At 24.9% G+C, this 17,445-nt stretch overlaps 1 protein-coding gene across 2 annotated transcripts in view; it reads right to left on the bottom strand.

The window, feature by feature from the left end:
- Positions 1-17,445, bottom strand: part of LOC101241352 (nck-associated protein 1 homolog) — an 85,019-nt gene that overhangs the window by 32,395 nt on the left and 35,179 nt on the right. The window contains exons 10-20 of one of the 2 annotated variants that reach the window (XM_065792408.1): positions 16,895-16,951; positions 16,638-16,734; positions 16,024-16,142; positions 14,845-14,885; positions 9,897-9,988; positions 9,502-9,583; positions 9,297-9,355; positions 8,717-8,862; positions 8,351-8,413; positions 8,053-8,122; positions 7,392-7,511 (exon numbers count right to left, since the gene is read on the bottom strand). In XM_065792408.1, the coding sequence (XP_065648480.1) occupies positions 7,392-7,511; positions 8,053-8,122; positions 8,351-8,413; positions 8,717-8,862; positions 9,297-9,355; positions 9,502-9,583; positions 9,897-9,988; positions 14,845-14,885; positions 16,024-16,142; positions 16,638-16,734; positions 16,895-16,951 (946 nt within the window). Of the gene's footprint in view, positions 1-7,391; positions 7,512-8,052; positions 8,123-8,346; positions 8,414-8,716; positions 8,863-9,296; positions 9,356-9,501; positions 9,584-9,896; positions 9,989-14,844; positions 14,886-16,023; positions 16,143-16,637; positions 16,735-16,894; positions 16,952-17,445 lie in introns of both variants that reach the window. The other variant, XM_065792409.1, reaches the window with a different exon arrangement.

Here is a 17,445-nt window from a genome sequence, read left to right on the forward strand (position 1 = left end):
AATATTAAAAATATTCAGGAGCTTAAACTTTCTTATATTTATTTCCTAATTTTCTATTCCCATTTCATTTGCACATTTTTATATTCACATTGTGTTTCCACGCGCACTTGGTTAAAATAGTTAACATTCCATTATTAAAATTAGCTGTAACGACTTCAAACTGCTCATTCATTATGTTAGTGCAAAATGGAAAAATGCTGACAAAACAGCAAAACAGAAAGCAAGTGACATATGCTTATATTTTATATAAGTACTTCGTATAAGGATATAAGTATAAGGAAGACAGAGTTTTACTGTTAAATCAACAAGTTTTATCATTACCTAAAAAATTTAATAACAAATATTTTATAAAAAAAACTATATAAAAACTTATTATTTTTTCCGTCCCAAACATTTGAACGAGTGTGATTTTATACTCCCGTTATAAGTTGAGCGAGTGTTGTTTATCACCCCTAGAAGGTTTAAAAAACTGTTTATGAGCGTGTTTTACAAGCGCGGCGCAATCGCTTCGCTTCATCACAAGCCCTGCACACACATATATAGGCAACTCTGGTAAAATGGAGTACTTAAGAAAAAAGCCCATTTAGAGTAACAAAAATTATCAAAATCTATAATACAACATTGACTGCATTGCAGCAAAGCGAGAACATCATAAAATGTAAATTTTTTAATTTATTGAACTTTAAAAAAAAAGTACACTAATACATTTTACACCATGCTTGGGGCAAAATGAGGTACTTATGTAATAATGTAGACTTAAATAAAATAATCCTAAAACCTATAAAAATTTATAGGCTAAATATAATTTATACCAAGTCATAGGTCTAAAGTCTAAAATAATATGCAATAGTACTAGTAAGGAAGCCAATAATACTATATAAAAGCTACTATAATTATGTAGGTTTATGTGTCAGTTTGATTGAATAAAATTACAATTAAACTAGAACCATTATAAATGTATAACTACATAGTTTTAAAAAATTTCGAAGCCTAGTCAAAATTTTGAAGAGGCCCATTTTGCCCCATTGAAATTACCTATTTTTTTTAGCCTTTTACAGAACTATAAAACTTTAATCTTTTTACTAAACTAAAAATTTTTCCTTACTTAATCAGTGATAAAAACAGAGGGTTAAAGAAATATTTGTGGCACAATTTAAAAATAGTTACATTCATAAACCTTGAAAATAATATTTTATTTAGTAATTTTTAACTAAAAAAATAAAAAATGTTATTAGAGTTGAAGCTTTTATATCATTTATTATTTGGAGAACTTCTTTTAATTCAGCAACTTTAGTCTTATGATAAATTTTGAATGAGTTGCTTAAATTGCCCCTGTAAAGATAAAAATAATTTTTTATTGATTTCTGTTGATTTACTGAGTATTATTTTTAAAAAAAGCAAGATGTTCCAAGATAAGAATCTAAGTATTTCAATTTAGGAAATCAATTGATTAGAACAAAATGGTATCTTGATAAATCCAAATTTACTCCCAATAACAGTGCAATCAATTAGGTTAAATTATGATTAAAGTTACAGTAGGGTTTTTTTTTTACATATATATATATACATTTATACATACATACATACAAAAATACATATATAAATATATATATATATATATATATATATATATATATATATATATGTATATATATATATATGTATATATATATATATATATATACATATGTATACAGGCCTTGTTAAGAAGCGCTACACAGCTCGCATTTTGCTTGCGAAAAGGCGATTTGTCTACGCGTTCAGCAGTTTTGCGCTACGCAAAAACTTATATCTTTTAGAATATTTAAATTATCTTTTGATTGTCGTTAACGTGACGTTTATTCAGAAGAAATAAAGTCGTAAGTATTTAACCGCAATTGTAAACTAATAGATTTTTTGTTAAAGAAACAGTTTGTTAAATAATTTTTTTGTTGTTGTTAAAAATTAGTTAAAAAAATTAGGTGTTTTAAGTTTTATCTTAAGGAATTAAATATATAAATTTCTTTTAAATATAAAATTTATTTTTAGTCATAACAGTTTAAAAAATGCACGATTTATTTTGATGTAAATATTTTATTAATAAGATATTTTGTTTACTGTTAATTCAATAACGTAAAGTTTTAATGACGTTCGTTTAATTTATAAAAATAAATTATGATCACGAATATGTTATCGGTAACTGATAAACAAAAAAAAACAACTCTTTCTTGTTTAAAAACATTAAAATGAGTTCATATATTAAATAAGAAAAAATGTATTAACAGTTAATAAAATAACCAAAAACCAAAATCATAAGAAAATAAACATAAAAATCATAAGAAAATAAACAAACATTATTTTACGTTTCATGAAAAAAATATTTTTTTCAAAGTAAAATTTAGTTCATATTTGAAAAAAATAATAAAATAATTTTTTATATAAGAACTTAGATTTTATTTGTAATTTTTGTTATAGTGAGAAAAAAACAAACTGTTTGTATGATTTTTAACGCGTTAATAAAATAACTTTAATTACAATGCGGTACTTGAAAAGACGCAAGTGACGCAATAGAACTTCTAACGATGCAAAATATATTTGATGAGTTGAGTAACTTAGAAATGCGTTACGCGTTTTTGCTATCTCGTAACAAGGCCTGATGTATATATATATATATATATATATATATATATATATATATATATATATATGTATATATATATATGCATATATATATATGTATATATATATATATAAATGTATGTATGTATGTGTATATATATATATATATATATATATATATATATATATATATATATATATATATATATATATATATATATGTACATATATATGTATATATATATATATATATATATATATATATGTATGTACATATATATATGTATATATATATGCATATATATATATATATATATATATATATATATATATATTTATATGTATATATATATACACACACACAGTACTGTGAATAAGTTTTAGACCACTTGTATAATTAGACAAATTTACAACTTTTTTCCTATGTAAATTTTTTAAAGTGTACCTAAGTTTAATAATATATAAGAAAAATTGAAAGAATACATTATTTTGAATAAATAAACAAAATTGATGCAGAAACATGAAAGATTTGTTTGTTTATTTATTAAAACAATGCATCATAACAACTACATCCAGAACAGGATATTCGAAGAATGCTGTTACAGAAATTAGAGAAACTGGCTCCCTTGAAGATAGAAAGAAAAGTGGTGGACCTCCTAAGCTAACAAAAGGTGACAATAAATATTAAAAAACCCTATCTTTAAGAAATACAAAAAAAGCATCAACCAAGCTGGCAATAGACACTAACACAGCAACTGGGAAAAATGTCAGCTCTTCTTTTATTCGACGGCACCTATTTAAATCGGGATTAAGAGGGTGTGTTGCAATTCAAAAACCATTATTACAGCATAGCAAAAAAGAAAAAACGACTTAAATATGCAAAACAACACAACAATTGGCCCCAGGAAATGTTTAATCGGGTTCTGTACACCGATGAGAAATTTTTGGAACAAAAAGACGCCAATATGTTTGAAGAAGAATTGGAGAAGCCTATCAGCCTGAGTGTTTAAACCCTACTATTAAACGTGAAGGAGGCTCTTTACAAGTTTGGGGCTGTTTATCTTGTTATCATGTTTATCTGGAGTAGGTAATTTGATCAAAATAGGGGGCTCACCGGGGAACGTTATGAATCTATTCCCCGGCGAATATTGGCAGGGATTGAGCCAAAAAAAGGACATTGTAAATATTAAAAGCTTTTTATGAAGTTTGACTTTTAAAAGTTTGTAAACTTAAATATTAGAGAAGAATTCTCCAGGATTTTTTGAAAAAATATAAGTAGTTTAAAACTTATTCACAGTACTGTATATATACAGTAGCATCCAAAAGTAATTGGACAAACACCTTTTTGGTTATATTTTTTTATCGAGTTGACATTTTTAAATGAAATTTTGCATAAGCATGTCAAATTATACTGCAATTATGAAAAAGAAAACATAAATCTAAATTTGGGAGTATTTACTCAAAATTTAAATAAAAGAATGGAAATGATTGGCTCAAAAGTAATTGGACAAACTAAATACGTTGTTTAAAAAAAAAAACATTCTTAACAAAGGATAAATTTTCAGCATTTTTTATGAAGATTTCTGTTAAATATATATATAATTGTTAGATAGTGTTACATAATGCATATAATCTGTGCATAATCCTAGTACTTCGTTAGAAAACCTTTTGCCGCAACGACATCATTACATCTATGTGGGATTGAATCAACCAAATTAATTAAAACATCAATTAGTATTTCCTCCCAAGTGTGCTTAATCAACTCAAACAAATCATGCTGATTAGATGGTTTCCAAACACTAATTTTTCTCTCAATATGTTACCAAAGATATTCGATTGGATTCAGGTCCGGAGATTGTGATGACCATTCCAAGATATGAACTTTTTTTTGAGTCAAAAATTCCATGACGAGCTTGGAGGTGTGTTTTGGATCGTTGTTAAGTTGGAAAGTCCGACCACACAAAATTTTGTCTTTAGCATGTGGCAGCATTATATCTTTGATTATTCTTTTATACATGTTTTGCTCCATAATGCCTTGCACTTGGTAGATTGGACCTACTCAATCACGGCTAAAACATGACCAAACCATTACTGAACCACCAACATGCTTTACTAAAGGAAAGCATGGTGGTGGTTCAGTAATGGTTTGGTCATAATATCATTTCAAAGACCTATTAGACGTCGAACATACTTAATACCATCAGAACCAAACATATTAAATTTTGACTCATCACTCCATAGTATTTTTGACCATTGGTTTGCTGTCTAATTTAGATGTTCTTTAGCTAATTTTAACTGTGCTCTACAATTTTTTGCAAAAACTAAAAGTTTTTTAACAGGAAGACAGCCAAAAAGGTTGTTTTGTATTAAGTGACACTTTACTATTGCATAAAAGCAAGAAATTTGATGTGACTGTGTAATTTTCTATGAATTTCTTTAGCACTCTTGCGCAGATCTGCCTTTGACGATCTTACTACAACATTATCCTGGCAAAAAGTTGTTGATTTCAGGCGTCCTGACTTAGTTGAAACTTGAAAAAGACTCCTTCGTTAAAAAACTTTTAATGTCTAACCAACAGTTTATCGCGGAATGTTCATATCTATTGAAATTTGTCGCACCGTCTTATTCTTATTAGATGCTTGTACAGTCAACTTTTTCACTGCCTCGCTTAAATATTTATTATGTTCCATTGCAAACTATTGATCATTAAATGTTTTTATAAAAATCTGCCTTCAGAAAAAGTTAAAACAGTCTAAGTCATATCAACCCTGTTAGAATATAGTTTGTCCAATTACTTTCGAGCCAATCATTTCCATTCTTTTAGCAAAATTTTGAGTTATTACTCCCAAAAGAGAATTTTTGTTTTGTTTTTCATAATTTTAGTATAATTTGACACGCTTACGCGAAATTTCATTTAAAAACGTTAACTTAATGAAAAAATATAACAATAAATAAATATATATATATATATATATATATATATATATATATATATATATATATATGTATATATATATATATATATATATATATATATATATATATATATATATATATATATATATATATATATATATATATATATATATATATATATATATATATTTTAAACATCTTCACTTGCAAGCAACCAACTTTTAGAGCTGAAAGTTACTGGAAGAGAAATGATGAATTTTATGAAGCAAAATAACGATTATTAGAAAACTTAAAAGACTGCAAATTATATAAATCAGGAGAACAAGATGAAAGGAGCAAGCTCCAAAGAACTGATGCACCAAGAATAAAACTAGACAAAAAATTTTGGAGAACTAAGGAACAGTTACAGCAAAAAGATGAGATTTATTTGAATGATTAGTAACACAAGAAAGACTTTTAGTGGATGGCACAATAGATGCTAGCTCTTTAGAGCAGCGCCCTTTATAGTATTTATAGAAATGAGAAAGTGAAGCAACATTACAACAATGTGACAATGGTTGAAGGTTGGATGCAAGAGCAGGTCTAACTATGTTTACAATACGTTTTTACACCTTCTTTAAAGGATAAATAGCATCATTTGAAGATCTGCTTCAGATATGGCAACAGTATTCCATACAAGGACGGATTTGAGATTTATAGAGATAAAGAATAGAATCTGGAGTAAAAAAGTGTCAGAAAAAGCAGAAGTGAAATTCTTTTCGAGCTCAAATGCCTCTTCCAAGCAATCAGAGAGTGTTGGCTTCATATCAAGACAAGAATAAATGGTAGTATTATTAGCTAACAATACAACTATAGATGTGAGAACTTCTGGAAGATCCTTAATATAAACTAAAAAAAGTATAGGGCCAAGGATAGAACCTTGAGAAATCCCTGAAGTTACAGGAAATGAAAAAGAGTGCTGTCTGTTGAGGACAACTTTTATATTACAATTGATAAGGGAGGATTCAATAATTTTAAAGATGTTACCTGATACATAGTAAGAAGAGAGCTTATGGAGAAGACCAGCACGCCAAATTTTATCAAAGAGTTAGGAAATGTTGAGAGCAATAGCCTTAACCTCTTCACATCTATCTTATGCACGATAAAACCTATTAGTTTTGAAACTTGATTATTTAAAAAAATTTTTAATGTTTTATTTGCTGTCTTCATAGCAAATAAAACATTTAGAAATAATTACCCGTTAGTAGGATTTAAATCCTTGAGCAATGCAGATTAAATGTCAATTATTCATCAACATGGCAATATAGGAAAAATTATAAGCTTTAAACTATTAATTGAAACAGTTTAAATTAAATATGTTTGAACGATTAATTGAGACGTTTCTAAAATAAAAAATATATTAGTTTTTGGCTTTTATTTTCCCTGGTTTATTATTTATTTTATCCTTTAATTTGTTTCTCTTTTTAGTTTATGGTATGTTTATTTTTCTTTTTCCTTTAAATAAGTTTTTATATATATATATATATATATATATATTGAATATTTGAACCATAGTCGTATCCTTCATATATATATATATATATATATATATATATATATATATATATATATATATATACTTGTTTATAATCGTATTAACAATTATAAACATATATATATATATATATATATATATATATATATATATATATATATATATATATATATATATATATATATATATATATATATATATATATATATATATATATATATATATGAAGGATACGACTATGGTTCAAAAATAAGTTTGAACTTTAAGAGTTTCAAACCCTATTTTCCTGTTGTTCTTTTTGTGGTGTGTTTAAATATACAACTTATTAATACAAAATAAATACCTGTCTTGACAGTCTTAAATGCTCTTCACAGAACTGACTAATAAAATGAGTTGCTTTAAAAGAAATGGCATCCAAAAATGAATTGACTGCCACTAGGCTGCGATCACCAATCAAGTGGCGCTATAAATATAAATAATTAGGTGTAATCATTTAGGTAAATCGATAACTTTTTTTGTAAATCTAAAATGTTTTAAACTGGAAATTAAAACATGTTTATTGAAAAGAAACAAAAAATTTTCTAATCATTCTACTAAGCTGAAGTGTATATACTTAGAACTGTTCACTTTGTTTACAAAAACTTTTTAAATGATTAACTGCTTTAGCAGAACAGTTTTTTAAAACAACAACTTAATAAAGACCATTTTGCTAATAGTTAAAAACTTGATGGTGAGACACATTGATCAACTTCTCTACAGTAAGTGATAGGTATAACTTTATTGGTATAATGATTGGTATAAGTTTTACCTTTTCTTAGTTTAAATTATTAACAATATGAATTTACCAGCTAAGATACATAAAAAAGTATATATGCTTGTATTCTTGTACATCCATTGAAAAAAGTTTTCTACAAATACTTTTAGTATTGAGAAAAGACAAATGGATTTTTTCAATATCTTTTTTTACAAATTTTGATTATTCATCTGCAACAATTAGAACTTACTTCTTCAGGACACATGCTATGTGTACTATTAAGAAATGTTGAGCAAACAAGTGGATAAGCAATTGAGTACCTAAAAAATAAAATATATTTTTTTTTTAATAAAAAAATAATAAGTAGAAAAAGCTAGTAGAAAATAAAACAAATTTTATAAAAACTTATAAATTTATACTTAATCATTGCAGTTAGTAAGCAATTCGAATACTAATACACAAAATTATTCAGAAAAAAATTATACAATAAAAAATATAAGTTAAAAAAAAACTCAATTTAAATAAAATAACGTAATAAAACCAGATACCTTATTAAATGCACATTGTTTAGACAACTTTGAAAACTATCATGAAATAGACTAGGGTAGAAGCTAGAAAAGAAAAAGCCTAGGATAGAAACTAATGAAAAAATAAATACTTATAATTAAACCAACTGTAACAAATGTAATATTGTAAGACAAGCATCAATTTAAATAATAGAAAATAAAAATATAAAATAAAAAGGTTAAAAACATAATACACAAATATGGTAACATACAATATATATCAAAATTAACAAAAATTGCTAATATTACCAAACCCTTTTAACACTAATGCCTAAATTCTACATCATTTGGTATATCAATTAAACTGATTTGCTTACAACAATGTTGATAATAATTAAAAAATTTTACCAAAGCAATGATAAATCTGAAACTTCATTAAGAATAGAATCTTGAGAGTCAACAAGTTTTGTGTGAAGAGATATAGTGTTCATAAGCATTGCAAGATCTTTGTTATCTTTTAATTCAGGGACAGATCCACGTACGCTTGTGTATGTCTATAAAAATTATATCACCTTATAAAAACATTTTAACAATAAAGACACAAAAAGAGTGTTTAGCTTTGGGGTAACAACTATCTAAATACAATGATGATCAATGATTTTGCATGCTTAAAATTTTAAAATGTTGATTTAAATCCAACCAATTTTTCAGAAAAAGAAGAAAAAAATACTGAAAACAAAAATGTTTTTTATTTGCTGTAATAAAAACTCATTATATCAATATAAGCCATGCTTATACATTTGAGAGTGCTATAAATTATCAAAATTACTAAACAATTATTCAATTTTTAAATGGTTTTACATTATAAATTATACACAAAAGCTGATGATTGTTGACAAGCATGAAACTCAGGGTTCAATAAAAAATTGTTTTTGTTCATTGTATATATGTGTGTGTGTACATACAAACTTAGATTAAATTAATTTACTTGCAAACGCATCCAATCTAATCTTAAGCCACGAAAATCTGGCATGACACTTGCATCACCTAAACATTGTTAATTTACATTGTTAAAAACATTGTTCACAAAACAATTTAAATTTTTAAAAACAAGTATTTTTGAACAGCAATATTTGTCATATAAAGAAATAAGTATACTGAGACACCTAGATAGATATGCCATCAGGTCATACCTTGTTTTATATCAGGTGATGACAAAGCTTCAACAAAATCTGTCATAATCATTGATTCATCCTCAGGACAAACTGATATACGCTTGAAAAAAGCAGTAGTAACATTTTCAAGTTTAGAATATAAAACGAATAACAATACATTATAGCATAAACTAAATGTTGTAACAAAGCATTTGTTGCAACATAGTATAAACATAGCAATAAAGCAAATACAAACTATACAATATAAAAAATACATATAAAGTTTATAAAAATATAACACAAAAAATGAATAAATTAATTAAAAAATCAAATAAAAGTAGTAACAAAATTATCAAAACATAATTAATAGACAAAACATTTACATTTTAAACTCAATTTTTTAAACTTCAATAACAATAAAGATCAAATTATACTTGAATGATTATCTTTAAAACTGCCACATCAAATCCTGATAAATACTGCATAAAGTAGCGTTTAATAACATGTGAATACTTAGAAAAGAGACCTAACAGCAAACAAACATATATAAATATAAATTCATAGATTTAATTTACATGGTGTTTCATCAATAAAGATATCAAAAACAAGAAAGATTTCTCATAGGTCTTTAGTGATGAAACAAAATCACAAAACTTTAATGATTAACATTGCTCTGTTCTTTTAAAAACATTGACCATATATATATATATATATATATATATATATATATATATATATATATATATATATATATATATATATATATATATATATATATATATATATATATATATATATATATATATATATATATATATATATATATATATATATATATATATACACATATATAAACTACCGACAAAAAGTTTGAGACAGGCTAGGAATTTTTAGAAATAAGCGAATAAACAAACATTTTCAAGTCTAATTTATACTTTAATATGTTTACAAAAACTAAATATTATTACACATTTTTGATCAATAATTTCCAATTTTAACTTGCGTTTTCTAGTTGTACTCGTACCAGTTTTGATTTGTCAAAATAACCAGTTATTCAGTAAATAGCCCACTGTTAAGAAATAGTGTTATTAATACCTTTACTAGACTGACAATTAATAAACTTTGTAAATATGTATTCTTTTTATGTACTTCTTTTTACTACTTTTTTTTAGTAAAGAGAAAAATAGCAAAGAATTTTTGCAGTTACAAAAGGTGTAATTTTGTTCTTTTCTCTTTTTTGAGGCGCTGGTCCCGGTAGTTGAGCTTTAAAATTTCCATTATTAATGATTTTTACTAGGTAATTGCATCGAACTAAAAATTCTTTTAGTTGTTGAAGTCTGATTTCCATTTTTGTTGGATAAGATATAATATATTCTAAATGTTCTATATATATATATATATATATATATATATATATATATATATATATATATATATATATTTTACCAATTTAATTTATTATTGCTCTGTTCTTTTAGAACATTGAGCACTCTGTTTGTAGAATACACTAACATAATTTATATATATATATATATATATATATATATATATATATATATATATATATATATATATATATATAGTGTATATATATTAAATGACTTAAATAGGTAAAATATGCAAAGAGTGCTGCTGCATCAACTGAGGGTTTGGTTTTGGGCAGACAATTTAAAATAAAATATATATTATGTTCTTAAAGTTTTTGTAGTCTTCTTTATTAATTTTTATTAAATTTAAAAACAACCAACCCATGGTGTGTGTGTGTGTGTATATAAATATATATATATATATATATATATATATATATATATATATATATATATATATATTTTTTTTTTTTTTTTAGATTATTCACCTCCCCAAGGCCCGAGGGGGGCCACTACAGTCGAGGAGGATACTCATTTTTTTTTTTTTTTAATATTTTTTTTTTTTAATATTTTTTTTTTTTTAGTCATTATTCGTGGTACAACCCTCTCTCAACTCTTTAACTCCGAAACACGAACCTTGCCGAGCAAGGCCGCTGCGCGGAGAAACTAAGTTGAGCGCGGTTCTTCCAGGGACGTGGTGGGAGTCGAACTCCGAACCTCTCGCTTACAAAGCGAGCGCTCTTACCACTACACCACTACCGCATGATATAAATATATATATATATATATATATACAAATATATATATATACACACACACACACACACACACACACACACACACACACACACACACACACATATATATATATTAGGGGGAGTCAAAAAAAGTAAATTTGAAAACCAAAAAAACCATACCCCATAAATTTGGGGCAAATATATAAAAAATTGGGGCAAACATATAAAAAAACCATTAATTTAGGGAAAAAATGACCGAAAAATGGTTATTTTCAAACCTCTTGAGGGAGAGGTTAAATATATATTTTTTCAAACTTTTTTTTTTACTTACTATATAAAGGACTATATTTTAGTTTAAAACTGTATGGTTTTTTTATTACCCCTCAAAAATTTATGTTTCGTTGTATTGAAAATCAGGAAAATTAGTAATACATATATATATATATATATATATATATATATATATATATATATATATATATATATACATATTAACACCTGGTTTACCAATGTAAGCTCGGTAAAATGTTAATGAATTCTCAACTGCCTTCTTTAAAAGATTGCTATTAACATTATTCCAATCAAACCGTAAGAGTTGTATTCGATTATAATTAAAATTAGGTTCCTCAATAATAGTTTTTAATTTTTTGGAAATAGGATTATCAGGTCCATTTGTTTTATGATTGGTCACTAATTTCCAAAAGTGAAGCATTCTTAGTTCGTTCATATGATGTCTACAGGCTATTTGGAGGAGATATTTATCCAGTTCTTTAGATATTCTTGAAACGGACCCTTTATTTGTCCCAGTATTGGATGATGTTTTATTGAAGCATATTCCTCTAGTTTTTCTATTATACCAAAAAATTGATCTTCACTGGTGGATGATGCCAGCGGAGGTACTCCAAGTAGGTAAGAATCTCCATTAATGTTAACTAAAACAGCCATTCTATCCCTCTTAATATTTTTCGTTTTTTTAGTTCAAACAATGTCTTGCCGTCAAAATGAATTATACATGGATATGGAGATTTCTTTTTTCATTTTTTTATATGCGGTAGACTGACTGCTTTTAACTTCTTTAAGGTCAACACCTGATTGATATAGAATTGAATTTGTTACCTTCTGTAAAACATTTGACGATATGTCACAGGCTATGGCAGTAAGAGAAATATTAGCAGCAAGAATATATTTTGGAATTTTTGCAATTACTGTGTCTGGGTTTTCAGAGACTTCTATACGATACCAATCACATGGATCAAAATCAGATTCAATTGAAGAATCCACCCTTAGATCTGTGTCTATAAGTTCAACCTTGGGTATATCATCTCCCAAACTTATAGGCTGTGAACAATTTTTCTTCCTGATACTTTTTTTTGCCTATTTTATAGAAATATTTTAGTATTAGTTTTTAATTTTAGAATTAGTGGAAAATAGAATAAAGTATAGAGGTTAAACAAGAGCTGAAGTAGTTAAATAAAAGCATTGAATAAACTTTATTCTATAAATAATATCTTCTGAACCAATAACAAACTTTCTTTGACCTTCCTGATCATCAAGAAATTTTTAGTCTTTAATCTTGTCTTTTGGGGATCTTTTTTTATCTTTACTGATCACGTTTTTGAGATTAGAATTACTAGCCCGAAAAAATGTTTTTTTATTCCAATCTCAAACTTGTTTTGTTTAGCCAAATCGCCACTAGTTCCTTGTTTTGCATTTTTTTTCAAGTTGGAATAAGACTTGTGCAAATAAAAAATTTTTTCAACTAAAACTTATTCAGTTAACTCATCAAATCCAGCTTTAATCCAGGATCTCTTGATTTTAGACAAAATACATTCACAGCAACTATCTAACCATCTTTAAAAGTTTTTTTTAAGGAGACAAGCAATTATATGTGATATTGATGCAGATCGACATTGCTGGTCATATATTAAGTGCTGAAAAATATCCGAGCCCGTTAGAAGCTGTATTTTTAAATAAAAAGATTTTAAATTATTAATGAACCATTCAAAAAAGGTCTCATTAATAATTTCAAAAAAGATTCATTACTAATTCCAGTATTAACAAAAATGTTTCTACCATATATATATTTATATATATATATATATATATATATATATATATATATATATATATATATATATATATATATATATATATATATATATATATATATATGTATATGTATATATTAGTGCTATACTCAGACATAATCTCATACTGTTTGGGTGTCTAAACTAAAAAACTAACAATTCCATATTTATTTAAATTAAATGCAATATAACTACATTTAATAAAAGCAAATAAGCACATAAAAAATTTTCATTTTTGTTAGCTGTACAATATTTAATTATAATTATAGTATAATTAATTATAATTATACTTTATCTTGTAAATTTTACAATTACCTTTTGTTTTTTTGTTTTTTAAGTATTTAATGAATTTTAAATAAAAATTTTAAACAACTTAAAGTTATATTTTATAAGCTACTGATAAGATATTTGTAAACAATTTTTGTTCATGAATAAAACATATGTTCTACAAACCTAAACAAAAAGTCTTAATTCCAAAAGCGAACAAAACTCTCTAATACTTGTTTATGCTTTATGTTTGCTTTTACATATTTAAATCTATGATGGAGGCTTTCATAAAATCCTAATGTTTTTACATAATGAATTAGTTTGCAAATAAAAAGGAATTATTTTATTAAGAAGTATTGCAAAACCATTATACATTCCTACAAAGTTAAATTTTAAACTTTAAGTTTTAAAATCATATTTATTTACAGTTTTTCTAAATCAAAAAAAATTAAATTATTTCACAAATTAGATTAACATTTTTTTACAATAACTGATTTAATCTAAATAAAGATATAAAAAATTAAGCATAAAAAATATAAAAAAAACGATTTAAATATTAAAATGCATAAAAGTTGTTGCTTAACATAAATAGCTGAATATATAAGCAAATCGTTATTTTGTCATGGTGAATTGTCATGTTAGCTGAATAACCATTTTGTTCGTAAGAAATTACATAATTATTAAAAAAAAAAGAAAGAAAAAAAAAGATATATATATATATAAAATAAATAAAAAAAGAGACGTACATATATAAATATATAAATATAAATATATATATATATGTATAAATATAAATATATATATATATATATATATATATATATATATATATATATATATATATATATATATATATATATATATATATATATATATATATATATATACACACATAGAACAACAACAAAAAAAGTAATTAACAACCTCTAAGTTCCATTATGTCAAACATCAACTTTGAAAGCATGCTGAATAGAAACATAAAATTTAAGAAAAATAAAAATATCACAATGTTTATCTAATTCTTTAACACCTAAATCTTTAACATCTTTAGTAAAGAAGAAGAAGAAGAAGAAAAAGACAAAAAAAAGTAAAGAAACAGAAAAATTAGGGATATGCTAACATGTGTATTATTCTAACAACTCCAGGGATTATCCTGGTCATATTTTAAAAATCTGGAAAAAATTATCAAGTAATATCCGGAAAACTCTGCAAATAAAAATGCATTTTGTGCAACTAAGAAAATTTACATAATATTAAAATTATTTGCACGCAAAAAATATTTAAATATTTTAATTTTTCAAATTAGTAAATTACCAGGTGAGTGATGTAAATGTTATAATGATAAAATTATGAGGCGAGGCTGGTAAGGTTACAGGTTCGAATTTTTCATAGAGAACTTTTTTTTTCAATTTTAATTTTTTTTTCAAAGTTTCAAAAAATATGTGCATCAATGCCGACAAATAAACCAACTGTTATACCCGTAGTCACAGTGGAGTGCACATACATTGATTGATTTAATTATGGGTAGGCGCAGTTAAGTGTGTATACATCGATTGAGGTTTTTGATTTTGGCAAGCATTCTTTTATATAACAGTATTAAAAAGTATTTCAATATTTATTTAAATAGAGTTGATAAATTAATATAATTTATTTAAAAATTTTTAAATTAAATTAAACTAGGTTTTTAGGTGAAATAGTTAAAATAATTAATAATAAATATACACATACAAATGAGAAAAAATTAGTTGTACACACATACAAATAATGCTTAACTAACTAAATATAGCATAGAGTAATTGATAAATAATACCTTTACTATTTTAATTATTTGATGACAAGAAAAATATTTTTAACTTGTATTTTTAGAAAACTGGGATATCAGGAAAAAATAAAATTTTAAAGAAACATCCGGAAATTCAAAAATATCCAAAAAAAGATAATCCCTGCAACTCAATATTGTGCAAGTGCATAGGTCTATTCTCATAACATTGGTATATTCTTATAACATTGTCCTAATATCAAGAAATAACTATAAACAAAAATTTATGTAAATTTCAATACAGACATAGAATAATATCAATACAGACATAGTAGAGAAAAAACCTGTCATCATAATCATCTAGTGCCACCTTTTTCCCTTTTGGAGGAGGGTGATGTTTATGTTTAACCAGCCATTGTATTTCATCTCGAGCATGAGAAAGTGCAGTCAATGCAACAAGGAGCTAAAATAATTGCAGATATAAAATTCAATAAAACTGTTAAATAATTAATTTAATAATATTAGGAAAAAAATGTCATATTTAACAATTTATCTTTTTTTGTTTTATAAGATAATAACTTTTAACTACTTACCACTTTATGTATAAAAATAATAAAATAACACATAAACAAAAATAATAAAATAACTCATAAACAAAAATAACAAAATAACTCATAAACAAAAATAACAAAATAACTCATAAACAAAAATAACAAAATAACTCATAAAAAATCATAAAAGTATTTAATTCAATTTATTATAACTGGAAAAATTTAAAAATAAAAACATTTTTTAGTCAAAACTTTTGAAATTTTTTTTTATTTTTTTATTTTTTATTTAGCAGTAACCAGGTGTATAAAAATTAAACACAGAAACATAATCATCATAGTTAAAACATTGTGCACTTAAGTAACAGAAAAACCATTGTATACTTTTTAAACAAAAGGGCATCGTATACCTTAGGCCCAAACAAGCCAGGTTGATCACGAAATATTAAAATCATTTCATCAAATGCTGTTAGCAAATATTTTCTACGCTCTCGATGGAAAGCAGGACTATAATATATTCATTATTATTATTATATTTGATTAAATAGTTTAATAAACTATAACAAGTTAAGATATACTACAGTAGCTACTTTTTTATTTTTTTTAAAGATGTAACTTGCAACTTTGAAGAAAAAATTTAAAATTAATTATGAAAAGTATAAAACACCTGAATTGCATTGAAGAAGTCAAATATTCTTGAACTTCCTTTCCTCGCTTTGAGTATCTGGAATAAAATAAATTAAAACAAAAAAACTAAAAAATAATTAAAAATAATTTGCACTAACTTTATGAATACAGTTTTATAACATTATAAATTTCAAATATAAATTCATAAATAAAACTTATTATTAATAAAAATAGAAAAAAACTAAGATAGAAAGAATTCACCAAATAGATAGAAGGATTTTACCTCACCACTGTAAACTACAAAAAAAATAATCTTAAAACCACACTCTTTCACCTAATTTATAACTCTAGCCCATAAGGAGTAGCTCAAATACACAAAAAGTGATGGAAGTTCAAAGATGGCCACATTATATAGTAGCATCTTAAAGTTTAAGGACAGTCACCTATTTTGCATTTAATATTCAATATTCTTGAAATTTTCATTAATCATAGCTATTAAAATTATTTATCTGACATTTAATTATGTAACTAAAAAAAAACAACGGTTTCTCTGCAGTTCAAACATTTAAAGACACTTGTAGTTTTATTCAT

Source organism: Hydra vulgaris, chromosome 03 (genome assembly GCF_038396675.1).
Source record: "Hydra vulgaris chromosome 03, alternate assembly HydraT2T_AEP".
Lineage (NCBI taxonomy): Eukaryota > Metazoa > Cnidaria > Hydrozoa > Anthoathecata > Hydridae > Hydra > Hydra vulgaris.